General features: G+C 47.0%; 1 protein-coding gene across 4 annotated transcripts in view; it reads right to left on the reverse strand.

Annotated features, from left to right (window-relative positions):
- Positions 1 to 2,221: 2,221 nt before the first annotated feature.
- The window catches only part of TTI1 (TELO2 interacting protein 1), a 52,251-nt gene continuing 39,158 nt past the window's right edge, over positions 2,222 to 15,314 (reverse strand). For all 4 annotated transcript variants that reach the window (XR_011647321.1, XR_011647322.1, XM_004463652.5 and 1 more), the window contains one exon: positions 2,222 to 3,389. Coding sequence is in view for 2 of the 4 variants with exons in the window: in XM_004463652.5 (XP_004463709.2) it covers positions 3,206 to 3,389 (184 nt within the window). In the remaining 2 variants the exon portion in view is untranslated. The remainder of the gene's footprint in view (positions 3,390 to 15,314) is intronic.

The raw sequence follows: 15,314 nt of genomic DNA on the forward strand, positions 1-15,314 counted from the left end.
GCAATGGATGGGGTCCTGGAGGCCAGGAAGGACGCAAAGATGGGGCTAAGGGCAGTGGGGTGTGCAGAGATCTGCCGCTCAGCCACACCTCTGTCTTGAAGAATACAACTGTGTTTTATTTCACGAAGAAACTTCTGACTCTTCGCTACTTCTGCCCGCCTCCCCCCATCTTTTCCCTTGGAAACGGCCTCAGAGATTCTGCAAGGTGCTTTCCTTACTTCTGAGCCTGCCTGTGTGGGAGGAAGCTGAGGACGTGAGGGTACTGACTGAGAGAGCAGGTTGAGACCCGGGAGCTGTTGTGCAAAAAGAATGGCAAATTATATAAGGAGGGAAAACGGAAGGAGGTGGTGGAGGCAGTCATCCGTCATGCTTTTTAACCCTTTCCTACCGAAAGAGCAGGCAGCCCCAGATGTTGGGATATGGCTGCAGTGAGAGACATTTTCATAAATGGTTTGTGCTGGAAGCTTTGAAGGGAAGAAGGCACGGTTCTCTCCTCGCCCTTTACAGACAGGCTTTGTGCTCTGGGTAAAACTGTCGGAAAAGGTAGAACAGCTCCTAATCTAGGAGATGATTCCTGTGGGAAATCAGGCTGCTTTTCAAGCGTAATTTGAAAAGCCGCTGCCTCCAAACTTCAGTGGTGGCGGGCGGGGTGGAGGTGGGGGAGCCGAGAGAATGCCATTTATAAAGCAATCAACGCTTCGACAGAGTCCACCATCACTCAGAATTATTTTCTGAAATCTGGCCTCTGTTCCTTACTAGGGAGGAAAGGCAATATGGGCACTTTGCCTCCAATCAAGCCCAGCGCCGAGGACGGCCGGGTAAGTGACACAAAGGGAGAGCGGGCCCTGCATTGTTCATCACAGCCGGGGCTGCGGAAAATCACTTCGAGGGCTCCTCACCTCTGCGCAGGAGCCGAGCGGGAGGAAGCCTCATCAGAGGTTCCATTCATCTCTCTTCTTACTTTTAAACTTTAAAGCACATATTTATGTGCCTCCAGTTGGCCATGAACCACAGCACGTCAGTTTGGGGTTGATGGAAGAGGTACATTTTTTCGTCCTGGGACTTTCAGAAACACAATTTCATCGCCAGTCTCTCTTCCCTCCACTCTCTCCTGTACGCTGCCACTAGATGTGTATTCTTAAAATACTGCTTTCGATATGTTATTCACCTGTTCAAGAACCTTATGAGGCCACTTCTTGATCTCTTAAGGCTGAGATGTCCAGACTGGCATTTAAGGCCTTCCATAAATGTGGCCTCCGCCCTCACACCCTGCTACCACCTCCTAGCCTTCCGAATTTGGGGGTGGTGAAGGCCCACTCCCACTTGGCAACCAAATGCAATGCTTCCTTTTGGGGGGAACCCCCACTCTTTTGCTATGTGGTTTGGGTGAGTGGACCTTACCCTCTGCCTCCAGGCCTGCCCATGAGAATGCTATAGGTCAGGGGTCAGCAACCCCAAAGACGAAGAGCTTTCCCTCTGGCCCAACCCCTTCCCATTTCACAGGCTGGAGAATGAGGCTCTAAGGGAAGGGCCCCTGATGTCTGGCTGGCGCCTTCACAGGGCAGCCCCTAAAAGGTGACGAGTGAGGCCTCTCTGGAACTGGCTGGGGACCCTTACTTTACCACTTCCCCATGTCAACCACCTTCTGGTTTTTTTGGAGCCTGGGGATTATCCATGTCACTGGAGAGGTACCTAGATGGTGCTCCACCATGCACCCAGGAGGAAGCGTTCCTCCACCCTGGAGCCTACCTACAGCGTGTGTGTCTGTGTGGCGGTGATACTGTACCTATCAAGTATTTATTCTATAAAAACTGTACCTCAAGGTTACCACAAGGTTGATGAAAGGAAGGTTCCCTTTTCAGAAGGACTCTAGCTGGAAGGGTAGACTCTGCAGTCCCTAATGGCTGAACAGATCCAGGTGACAATCACCAACAGCTACTAACATTACAAGAGGAGAGCAGACGTTACACACGTCATGACAGAAGTAAGACCGCCTGTGGAGGAGTAGTGCCAAAAAACAGAAACAAAACAAAACGTGATCAAGATCTGCTCTGCCTTTCAATTTACAGGAAAGACAGGTGACAGGAGGACCCCATGAAATGACCCCCACAGGGATGCAATCAGGAAATTCAGACTGTGGGAAACGCGGTAGGATAAATGGCCTCATTTCCTTAACAAAAGACTTGAAAGGTAAAGAAAAACGAGGAAGGGGGAGAACCTATAAATTCAACGAGATTTATTAAGGGCATCCCAACAACGGCAATGTCCGTTATCTTATTTGGATCCGGATTCGAACGCACTGGAGAAACTTAAACATTGACAATAAATGACAATATTAAAGGATCATTGTTAATTTCTTTAGGTGTGATAATGATATTGTGGTTGTAAATTTTAAAAAAGAAAAAATTTGGATATAACATTTAGGATTTGCTTCAAAATAATCCTGGGGATTGGTGGGGGGTAGGGACATAAATGAGCAGAGGTACAGTTGGGGCAAGACTGGCCTTGCACTGATGAGTGAAACTGCATTATGGGTATGTGGTGCTTCATTATACTATTATCCGTAACAATAAATTTAAAAAATTTACCTCCCACTTAAGATACATGCACACAAAATTACCCGATTTAAATAAACTTCAAAGTGAGCTCCTGATCATACTTTTCATCCAGGAGGTGCCTTTATTTCATTTTCCTCCAAGGAACTGGTTAGGTACAACAAATTAGCTCCACCTCACGACTGGGGGAGCGGGAGGCATTCGTTGCGGGGAATTGATCCACGCCTGTTTGAGACGGTGAGGCAGTTTTCTGTAGGTTCATAGAGCCTACTTAGACGAGGTCCCCAGGAACTGAAAGGACACCAATGACAGGCAGCAGGTTCTGCTCCATATGTCCTTAAGCTCCTGGGTGTGTGAATGTGCGTGTCTGCTGCAGGGAGGGCAGGGGCCTGCTGCGTGGTGTGCTGGGGCCATGGAAGTGTAAGCTAAGGAGTTAAACCCTTAGAGCTGCCAGACAATGTCATCTGAAAACACAAGGTATGAAGTATAAGTAACAGTCAGCTACTTTCCTTCAATTCAATTTCTAAGCAGTTGTGTGATCGATCAATTTATAAATCGATCGGCTGTCTAATCCACCTTCGCAGTCTTCCCTGCTGTTGCTGCCACCGCCCTGGGCAGGGGCTGCCTGCAGGGGAGGAGGGAGGAGCGGGTCACTGCAGCTCCTGGAGCAGGCGTAGCACGTTGGCGGCGTAAGGGGTCGGCTGCCGGGCTGCCCCCCTCAGCTGCACGGGGTGGAGGCGGGGGTGGGGAGGTGTGAGCTGCGCAGGGCAGTAGACTTCATTCAGGAGGAACCAGGTGGAGTCGGGGTCCACCTTCATCAGGTGGAGGAAAACGCTGCGGAGAGAGGGAAAGGTGTGAGTGGAGGGCTGGGAGAGGAGGCAGCAGGGCTGGTGTTTTACCCAAGAGGCTATTATTTACTGAGGTATTTGAAAAGAAACTGATGATGATATGAAATCACTCCAGATAGCAGAACAGACCCACCAGAGTTGACAAGACAGGGCCATCAGGACGGTTCCAAAGCCTAACAGAAATAGAAGTAAACAGTTTCATATCTACTCACATGGAGAAAAAGTAATTAGTCTTAGCAGAGCAATACTGACATCAAACAAGCTCTTGGCAAAGAAACAGGCTGAGTTCCGGGGTGTAAAGTTGGAGTTTTCAAGATGAAGTAAAGTGACAGGCCCACCCTTCCTCAGAGCCACCTGGCTCACAGGCCCAGCAGGGTGGGGGCACAGGAGAAGGGCCGGGGCTGAGCTGCCCCAGAGAGGAGCCCCTCAGCGTCTGGCTCGCTGCCGAACTCTGCCATTTGAACCCTCCTGGCCCCTGTGAGCCAAGGATTCTCAGCGGTCTGGACACATGCTTGTGGCTCTCTTCCGAGGAGCCCGTTTACCCACAGGGATCAGGCACAATGGAACTTGCTGCCTTTTGCAGGCTGACACGGGCCTCCTATAGTCTCCTGCCCAGTGACCCTCAGTGGAGACGGAGCGCTGACCCCGGCAGAGGTGAAGTGCTGGGGGGGGCTCTGCACCCCACGGCCCGCCAAAGAGGAGGTTCTTCATTTTGGCCTGACCTTTGCGGTCACCACATTTGCCCCCTTCCTGCTCATATCCCGTGTCTGAACAATCATCACGTGCCCTGGACCCTTGGACGTTCCCTGGACCCTTGGACGTTCCTGTTGCAGCATAAACGCCACACAGCCAGCTGACAGGCCCGCTGCAGCATTCAGTGTCAGGCTTGATTCCGGGAGGGTGAGGCACCCTGCCCCACCTGGCCGGCTCCCTCTCATCCATTCCGCCCTCCTCAGCTCGTGCATCAACTCCTCAGGTGAGGCTGGCCGTCCTGGACCATCTTCTTAGGCAGGCTGCCCCTTATTTTTGTTCCAGGATGTGTACCCTTGTGTGTGTCGTCCCCCCCACTTCCCGCCCCCGCCCCCCCCCCCCCCCCCCCCCCCGCACAAATCAATTACTTCTCTATTGACTGGCCCCCTTCCCCAGAACACAAGCTCCCTGAGGACATCCCTGAGGGATGGTGCTGTTTTGCTCAGGGCTATATCCCAGGAACCCAGTGAGAGCATGGCTCAGGCTAAGCACTCAATAAATACTTTTGATCAAAAAGGCTCTCATTTTTAATGAGGGTTTTGTAAGTAACTTACTGCATTACACACTAATGCTTTAAAGTGACATCCCTCACTAGAATATTCTCATTATATAAATGGATATAAAGAGGTCAACTATTCACGGCCAAGGAAGGAATAAGGAATCTCGACAGGATCGGTGTCATCACAGGCACCACTAGCTGTGTGTGGCTGTGGGAAATCAACCCACTTTGGGGAGGGGGGGTGTCAATCTCATTTCTAAAAATCAGGGTATGCACCTACTTAGGATTTGGTTGAGGTTTAAACAAGAAAATCCAGATCAAGTCCTGCCCAGCATCTAGCGCATGTGATTCCTACCTACCAATTAACAGAGGAAAGAGTATTTGATGGATTACATTTTATTTCTGACAGCTTTCCTGAGGAACCTCTCTGTATACTGCCAGGCATCAAGTAGGAACTTAAATGCTTCCTACACGAAACTGATTTTGGCTTTTAATTTTGTTAACCTGAAAAACCTGTGCCCTCGGGGGTTTTGTGTCTTACCTCTGGTGAAGTCAGTTTGTTTTCTTCCCTGTGTTTAATAAACATATGTTAAGGAGACAAAGGAAACAGGTGGGGGCACTTTGAAAATCTTTCTGGAAGGTTCTGTGCCTAAACAATTTAAGGTTTCTTTGCTTAGGATAATATTGTTTATAGCCTCAGCAGTGGTTTCTGGAGAAGTGATTAGAATATTCTAATTCATCGTTTCCACTTCACCGCAGCAAGGAGATGGGGCCTGCGTGGGAGACAATTTTTGTTTAAAAACAAAAATACCTTTGATAATTAGAATGGCAGGGGAAATTATGGGGAAAAAAAGCATCAGAAATGGGAAGCAGCTTTCTATTTACACGTGATACAGCTGACAGTTTTCCCTGGTGCCAAAGACTGTTAGAATGCAAATGGTTTCATTTGATTTTTTTTTCCCCTTCAAGAACTGGAACAATTTCTCATGCTATAGCATGGCACACTTTCAGCTTCAAAGAATATTTTTATCTGGGCAATACCCAGCAAAGTGGTGTCATGGCCCAGTACCGTCAGCTTGGCTCTGATTTAGATGGCATGAAAACATGGCAGTCTTCATTTTCTGAGCCCTTTCTAACATGCTAAATGCAGACGTAGTATTTGTCGGCAGGAGAAGAAAAAAGAAAGAAGCCACTCTCTTTGCCCAGTGAGATCTCTAAATAAAATGCTAACGGGGAGCAAAGGAAAAACGTGGGAATAGTTTAACTTCTTTTATCAAGCAAGAGCCAAACTCTTCGAAGGATTATTTTGGGTATCATTCTTAGCTCTTAAAGGGGGTTCACTCCCCAGAACTGCAGGCAGCAGGGCAAGTCTCTTCTCCTATGTTTGAGGTTTGGAGCAAAAAATTCTTTTGCCTCCCTGAACCTGTTTCCTCTTTCTCCAAAAGAAGATTACACCAGCCCCACCCTTCTCAGGTTTGTTCTGAGACTCTAAGGAGATGAGGCACAGGAAAACACTTTGAAGTGTATAATGAAAACACTGTTCCTTCCAGAAAGTGTGTGTGCGTGTTTAAGGAATAATTATCACTACAAACCCCAGCAGCACTGCCACATCGTGGAAAATTCTCAGACACTCTGAAAAGGGCAAAACATTTGTCTTTTGTTTCACTCATAATTTCTTACATACAGACCCGGTGGGGTCCCAATTCTCAGTCAGTGGGACTCGAATTTTGCCTGTTGTTTTCAAGAAGAAACAAATAGCATTTTTTTTGCCCTCTGCTCGCCTGAGGTAGGGGGCAAATGCGGTGCCGTGCAGCCAGGTGGCTGGCAGGCACAGCCGTGCTCTGCTGGGCCAGAAGGCTGCGACCCACTGAACTCCAAAAGCTGGCACATGCTGAACCTGGGCCTTTGTACGCTTGAAGCACCTGGGAGCTGAGCTGGAGACCCAGGAGGTCTTGTCTGCTCAGCAGATGGGCTTTTCTCCAAACCCTGGGACCACTTAGTTCTAGGGCCCACCCTGCACAGGGAAGGACCCCGAGAGTGAAGACACAGAAGCTGAAAGCTAAGTCCTCAAAAACCCATTTTGCATAATCGAAAGCCAGAAGACAAAGACAGGACCTCTGCTCTGAAGTGAGCAGGGTAACTGCCTGGAAAATGTTCTCAATACATCTTGAGACACGGCAGAGATGGCTGTTGAACATGCCAAATGGCCGGCCCCATTCTTTTTTCAAATCCAAAGAGAAACACTTTAAAAAATATATATGTACACCATTTAACTCCTGAACAAAAATTTCTTTCTTCTCCCCCCAGGCCCAAATCAGTGGCTCCAGGGAGCACAGTTATCAGGAGATTATCTGGTCCCCAGAGTATTGGGAGGCACTCAGCTGTGCCTCGTGCCTCCGAGTGTCCTGAGGCGAGTGATTATCTCTCAATAACCTGTAGGGCCGTGTAGCTTAAATGATAACTTGACTTTAAAAAATTTAGAACTCGAGGCAGTTTCTAAGCAACCTCTGTTTCCATGGCAAAGAAGCCCGGTGTTTATACTGATTTTTCACTTAAAATGCGGTTTTATTGAATTTCACTTCATGCAGGCGGCCATTTCCCTGCACTTCAGCTGTATCTACAATTGACGGGTATCAGTAAGTACCTAATAAACTCCAGACACCAAACCAAAAGCAGCAGCTCATTCCTTTATGACCAATATTGGGGTGCTCCAAGAGATCAGTCTGGGTGGGAGGTGGCCCTGAGAGGTGGGGAATGTGCTGCTGAATCTGGCCTGCTGGGTGTGGGTCCCATCTCCTTGTGGTTCACCAAAATTTACTAATACCCATTCCAGCCCAAAACTGAGCTAGCTGCTGGGATACAAGGATGGATGGACCTGGGCTCTGGCCTTGGGTTCCATGTTTAGTGGAGAGGACAGTGCAATTAGAGGTCCAAGATGCAATGTGGCGAGGGCCATGCTAGAGGTCATGTGCGGGTGGAGCCGGGGAGCCTTCCTGAGGAGGGCACATGCCAAGTTGAGTCTGTAAGAGGGTCAGATCAGCTTGAAGGTCCCTTCTAGCTCTGACAGTCCACCACAGTGTTCAAGTGTGGACAGTGGATCATAATCCCCACCAGCACCCCAAAATGTGGCAAAACCCAGAAAAGACCTCTGCTACAGAGGCAAATATTAGAGTATGTCCTGACCATCTCTGTCTAGACAACATCCTCTCAAAGGGAGCTCCAGAAAACCACTAGCCAATCAAGGCCCAGCAAAGCTAAACAAACTGTAACTGAAATTCAGGGCTTCCAGCTCTCTTGGGTGACAGGCTATTCTTTCTCTGTCAATTACTTGCTTGAGGGATCCGCTGTTCCTTGTCTCTTTCTGGATTTATAAAATACTCTCAGGAGCCGTCTGGGTAAATGCCAGCAATAAAGAACTTGTGGCTTTGTGATCTGTTTGTTTATTTATTTTGGCATTCTAAGGAAGTTATTTGGGGCCTTCTCCTTAGGAAGATGATTCAGGCTATCTCTAGATGGGCATGAGTAGACACAACTGGAAAATAAACGCACTTGTTGGAAAGCAGGCACGTTCACAAAGTGGTTTTAAGGTTCCCTGTTGTTCCCTCTCTGGCAGAACAGCCTCCATGCTCATTTCTTCTCTGGCCATCTCTTTTCCCATTGCTCTGTACATGCTGAAGCTACAAATGAGGCTGTGCTCTTTCAAACAAATGGATGCTCTGGGTGTCGACATGTCCTAGCCAGCAAGCAGTGGGGCTATGTTTCTAGATGCGGTAATTTACTCTAATGGGTCTCGGTTCATTGGTTAACCAGTATTTCAAGCCTGTCCTTTCTTGCTATTAAATTTAGCTATCTTCCCATGCACGGAGGTCGTTTTTTGTTTCTAAATGTTGGAAATGGAGGATTATGACTTGAAGCAACGATTTACTCTCCAAATAAATACCACCAATTACCTTTGCAGCTATCCATACTTGTTAGATTTAACTATATTTACCTGTTCAAAACCATTCATCTATCGATCTAACTCCAACCCGCATACTCACACAGACCAATATTAAAAATACTGAAATGCAACGAGGGCAGGATTTAAAACCATAAACGCCAGTAGAAGTGTATGATGCTAATCACTCCCCTAAAGTACCACAAGACAAAGTATCATAAATGCAGTGGAATGACTCCATTGCCTTGTGCATATTAAAATAGATATGGCACTGAGAGGCCCAATCTGTTACAGGCAATTCAAAAATAAACCAGAACCTATTGGAATTTAAATCCCCTGGGGCAGGATTTAAAAGCAGCCCCTTCCATCTGGCCAGCTCTCCTGCTTCCAGACCCCTGCAAGCCTAGACCTCTGGATGCTGCTGCCAGACACAGATTTCCAAGAGGCTCCTCTGTGCAGGAGTGCCACAGTGGTGGACTCAGGCCTGGGTCCTGGCTGGCTACACCCTCAGGCCACATGCAGTGTTTCCTGTGCCCTCCCAGGAATGTATGTACCCATGAAGATAAAGACATCATAGCAGTCTGCCTGCTTTGTCCCCTTCCCCCACTGCTTTCCTGTAACTTGTGTTTTGGCACTAAGCCAGCAGCCTACACTGATGGGTGCTGGCAGAACAGCTCCAGGAAATGTACTTCTTGTGTTTACTACAAGGACGTTGAGAATATTAGTCATAAAAGTTGCCAGTGTCCTCCTTAGGTGATCTGTGTATAAATTAGGGTTCAATACCATGGAAAACTATGCTTGCTCTCAAAAGGTTTCTTGCCTTCCTTTCTTCTTCTTTTAAACACTTATGAATACTGGAAGTTGTACAACAGACTGCATTTCCTTCTTTGCTCTGTCTGTTAGGAAGCCCTGAGCCAAGGTAGGGCTCGCCTCTAGCAATGGTGCAGAGTTCTAAGCCTGCATTTTTTTTTTTTAAGATTTATTTATTTAATTCCCCCCTCTCCCCCGGTTGTCTGTTCTCTGTGTCTATTTGCTGCGTCTTGTTTCTTTGTCCGCTTCTGTTGTCGTCAGCAGGACGGGAAGTGTGGGCGGCGCCATTCTGGGGCAGGCTGCACTTTCTTTCGTGCTGGGCGGCTCTCCTTAGGGTGCACTTCTTGCGCGTGGGGCTCCCCTACGCAGGGGACACCCCTGAGTGGCGCAGCACTCCTTGCGCGCATCAGCACTGCGCATGTAAGCCTGCATTTTATATATTAATCTCAACACTAGCTTCATCTAATTTTTGCTACTATGATCTTCCCCCTTCAATTTCTTTACTTATTTTCTATTTACCTTGTTGCATACATTTTATAAGGTGCCCCAAGTCTTTTGTTTTTTTTAGTGCAGAAGTTTAAATAATGATAACTACTATTTATTGACTTTTTACTTTGTGCAGGTATTGTGTGCTAAAGAATTAATAAACAAGAATTTATTGAATCCTTGCAATTATTATTATTTTTTAAGAAGGTACTGGGGATTGAACAAAGAACCTAGAGCTACATCTGCTCCCTAATGAGAGTTGGTGTTTTGTTTGTTTTGTTTTTAGGAGGTTCTAGGGATCGAACCCAGGACGCATACACAGGAAGCTGGAAAGCAGGCATTCAACCACTTGAGCTACATCTGCTCCCCTGCAATTATTTTATTAGGTAGGTAATAATGGATGAACTTACTTCAGTCTTCCAGATGAGATAGCTGAGACTGAGAGGTTAATTAAGGTTCCATTGTTATTGGATAGCAATGGGGAACCAGATGTAACTTGGTATTCATCTTTGAAATCTTTCAACATGGCTCATAATAGACACCCAATGAAAATCTTTAAAATAAATACATCTATAATAAGATAATAGAGGCTGTTTCCCTGGTTACTTTGCTTGGACAGACCATAGACCCTGCAAAATTATGAAACTGCTGCCCTGTGGTATGCCGAGGCTTTTGATAACTGTAGCCCACGTGGTGTCGGTGGGGCAGCTACCGGACTCCATCTGCCATCAAGAGCATTCTCTTCCCTGACCCAGTGCCTGCATGTATATGCACGTACATATCCCACACCTGGCTGTTCCACTGGGTGGTAAAACGGTTGGCCCTGGCAGATTATCAATCATATGACAAGACTGAGGCGAGAGAAAGGACTGGTAGCAACCGATTTAAGTAGCAGAGGTCCCTGCCTTCAAATCTGAAACCCAGCAGCCTACTTTGTTTGTAATCTTCATGGCAGATGCCTCTTATCTTTGGCACCATGAAATCAAGCCTGTATGTGCACAGTGAACAGTTTCAGATCTGAGTGTATTTTTAGAACAATGGGCCTTGAAAAGAGAAGCAGCAATGCCTGTCAAAAGATGGATAACAGGAAAGCTAACTACTTGGGTCTGGATTTGTCAACTATTAATCAAATGTCAAAAGGAAAAATATTAGGAGTGCCCTCATTTCCATGCTGGGTACAAGCCAAGGGGGAAACAGCTTTGCAGCCCAAGCTTCAACAAACTGCCCACCGTTTAAGGGGATAGCTACTAATTTCAAGCTCAGCTGAACTAACGGATCACCTCTGTGGCTCCTGATTCGTTCAAATATAATAGGCCTATGTGTGGGTAAAAGAGAGGAGTTGGGGCTCTGACGGGGATGAAATGAATGAGCCTGTGCCAGTCCGTGTTCATCCAGTGTTTGAAGGCACTGGCAGGTTCTTTGATGGGCTAGGATCCTACTGCTAGAAAAAGAACAGGGAAGTCAGTCAGTAAATGAACCTTCAAGACTGGTCCCGACTTCTCATGATAAAGGGGAAGCAGGGAGGTGGCACAATTAATATGAAAAAGAGTCTTCTGCAGTGAACAGCCTTGCTCAAATTTCTGTAAAGAAAACGAAGCAGGCTCATAACAGGAAATACTGAGCTAAAACTAAGGACGAATGTATGTCTGTAAGGTGTATCATATACAAAACATACCATATATTTAGTAAATTAATATATGACCCACGTAGTTGTGTACAAATATACTCCAGGACATTAGCATGTGAGAGCAGAGGCTCCTCTGTAGTATTCCCTTCTATTTTCGGTGCCTAGAACAGTGCCTGGTACTTAGCAGGTGCTCAGCCTGATCTGTAGGACGAATGAACACCGAGTGGACACCCTAATGCAATTCACCTGCAGAACGGCCCCGTGGGGAAGCTGTTCACATCACCCTTGGTTGACAGAGGAAGGAGATGAGGTGAGAAGAATTTAAGTCATTTGCTCAAGGTCACAGACGCAGTAAGATTTGAACTAGGTTTGTCCAACACCAAGATGGGTGCCTTTTGCCCTAATTCACAATGGCTAACCAGGGGAAGCTGGGAGGGCAAACCTCAGGGGCTGGAGCAATAACGGCATCTAGCACTTGCACAAGCAGAAGGTGCACCAGCTGGTCAGTAACCTGCTGGCACCTTGCAGTTCCATCGGGCTCTGGGGTTGGCAGGTGGGGGTGGGAAAGGGGGTGGAGACCAAGCAACCTAAAAGCATTGTTTCTCTATCATGAGACTTGTCAGGCATGGACTTCATCTTTTTAAATTAGGTATTGCTGTCTTGTTTCCTCTTAGCCCCAGGGTGGAAAGGCTCTTCAGATGATTTGAGACTTTGCTGCAAAAGATTGGGGGCCTCTCTAGAGGCTGCTAAGAAATGAACCCAAGGCGTGTGCTTTTAGCAGAGCTGAGTTTAATCAGGCTGAATGCATGTATTAGCTCATGTACAGAAGGAAAACCTCCATGGCCAGAAAGGTCCAGAACTGTGGAGGCCCACTGCATGCTGGGAGGTACCTTGGAGGCTTCCAAGGCCACCTGGGATTTAAATCAGTTCACTTTGTCTCTGCAATCAGCTGAGATGAGGGCTTGGCTGATATGACTGGTTATTTTGTAATCCAATGCTTACCCTCAGGGATACTGCCTTATTTCCAGCTCATGGTATGCTGACCCCTAATCCATACCCCAAATATGATTTTCTCATTTGTTATCCATTGAAGTTATCTGACTAGCTAGATGTACTGTGGGGGAGCTGGTATTTTTCTTGCATCGCCAGTTAATAGTGACACCTGGTGGTAACATACAGTGAGGTTATACCCTGCCCCCAACCCCCATCCCTCCCCCAAGTTGCAAGATTTATGCCCCCTCCTTACAAGGCACATTCGCTAGATAAAAGCACTAAACTGGAATGGCATCTCCGTTCTTAGCATTTACAGCCTTGGTTATATCAACCGCCCCCTGATCAATTTCCATTTCTAGAGTTTACAGCTTGGATGTAAAAGCCTGCCACGAAGGCTATATTTAATATGACAAATTAAAAAAGCAAACACAGGCTTGGTCATTCACTAGAGTCAGGAAGCGTAAACAAGAGGAAGGAAAAACCCAACTGTAATGCATACAAGAAGGAATTTTCGAGGAGCTGCAGAATTTGCCTCCATTCCAACAGGATGAAGGTGCCTTTCAGAGGCCCAAACCCTACCTGCCGGGGTTCCGCTGGCCTTGGCCCTCATTCACCACTCCTTTGGGAATGTCATAGGCCTCAGAGCAGGCCACCTGGCCTCCTGGGTAGTCTCATCAACACCCCCTCAGACAGAGGGCCCACTTCCCAAACAAGCTGGTCACCTGCCCAGTGATGGAAACTCACCGCCTCTGAAGGGAGCTCTGGCTTTTAATTGGTTCTTACAAATACTGAGCTAAGCTTTGATTTTTGTAATCCTCTGGTTATAGGGCTTCCCCTTGGGCCCTTGCCTGGCCTAGAGTGATGGCTTAGACATGAAGAAAAGCAGATAGTTTTAAGGGAGGTATGAGAAGCTAAGTAGGGAGACTTTACTTTTGGAATGGATGTGGGGTGTGAAGGAAAGAGAAGGCTATGGACTAAGGACGAACAATTGGATGGATTGTGGGGCCATTTGCTGAGATGGGGCTTCCTTCTCATGCAGGGAACCTCATCCATCAGTACTAGTAGGTATGACTGTTTCAAAACTAATCCCTTACCATCTCCTTCTCTTTACATGGTAATGAGGATCACACAGACATCAGGTTTCCCATTGTCTCAAACTCCTTCTCCCATTCAGGTAGCTTATTAATTTCTGAATCAAGATGCCAAAACAGCTTCAGATCAAACACAACACTGCTGTTTTTTTCCCCCTGACTTCAAAATAAGTTTGCAAATGATGTGCATGTGAAGCAGTCAACCTTGCCTTCCCCCTTCCTTCCAGCCATTCAGAAGGCAGGTCATGGGACTCAACCCTGAATGGAATGCAGTGGAGCAAACAAAGCTGCTGCAGTCAAGTGGTCTGCCTGCGTTTTCCTCCTCTCAGGGGCACCTTGAATACTACCTCAAGATCGGGCAAGGTCCAACTCTGGATTTAAGTGCTTTCAAAAAGAATTAGAGACAAAAAGATAATGAATTGTGAATATTACAGAATATTACCATGTTTGACGGGTCTAAACCTGGAAGGGTGGGTGTGGGATGGGGATAGAAAAGTAAAATGGGACAAGGAATGTGAAAATCAGAGCTTTGTAACACTTGGTCATAACAAGCACCCAAAAGCATTTACTTCAAGATCAATGTAATATGTTTTGGAGTTGCTCTTTAAATCAGAGTACAACCAGCGTCAGGGGCACCGCCTGGGGGGAAGGCTATTTTCACCGTTAATTGGTTCTTTAAGGAACAAGAAACTCCATGGGATGTTGGTGAAACTATGACTGATTCTGGGATTCTGGAATGTGACGGAAAAGGGACAGAAGGAAAAAAGGGAACAGGGGAAATCAAGAGCAAAAAATTACAAAGGCCAAAAAACAAAAAAGATATTCCCCTCCCTCCTAGGTTTATAAAGGAGGGAGTCGGTTTTCCTCCTTTCAGCCAGAGCAGCCTTTCATCCCTCAGGCCACAGCTGGCTATCTGAGGGTGCGCAGGGACCATCTCTAGGAGCCTAAGAAGGGGGAGGAACTGTGTCTTTGCTCAGAATGTGGAACTGCCAGGTCAAGGAGAGCTGCAGGGCCGAGAGCAGGGCACAGTGCCAGGCCAGGTGGGCTGCTTTTGCGCATACCTGGGAGATGCCCAGCTCAAAGGAAAGTTGGGATCAGGGGGTCAGATTGCATTCTGGGTCACAAGTCTCGGGAATGCCACTGTGCACAGAGTTTCAACTCATGAGAAAAATCCTTAAGTCTTAATTAAGGAACCAGACATCACTTCTTCCACTAGAGGTGGTACAGTTATTCTCATAAGCAGGCTCAAAACCTTTAGAAATAAGAATCACGTAATTTCAGAGCCAGAAAAGGCCTTTTCAACCATTAGTCCAGTGATTTTAACATTCTTAGGGTCACAGACTCCTATTAGAATAAGATGAATGCTGTGGACTCTTTGTCTAGAAAAATACACCTACACACCTGCTTGCACACATACCCAATTTTGCATATAATTTGTGATGGTTCATAGTCCCTGGTGCCCAAATAAGAATGTCTGGGGAGTCAGGTGTGCCAGATCAATAACCCAGTGCTTTTACTTTGCAGATGAGGAGGTTGAGGCCCAGAGAGGTGCCAGGGTCACCTGGTCGCTAGACAAATACGGCCTAGAGCGGGATTGCCCTCCGACCAGTAAAGTGCTTTGTCTCCTTCAGCACACCGTCCTTCTGCTTTTTTGCCCCTTTGGAATCATTGCTGACATTGCAGCAGAGGAAAAGGTTACTTACAAAGAGAAAAGTGTC

Source organism: Dasypus novemcinctus, chromosome 24 (genome assembly GCF_030445035.2).
Source record: "Dasypus novemcinctus isolate mDasNov1 chromosome 24, mDasNov1.1.hap2, whole genome shotgun sequence".
Taxonomy (NCBI): Eukaryota; Metazoa; Chordata; class Mammalia; order Cingulata; family Dasypodidae; genus Dasypus; species Dasypus novemcinctus.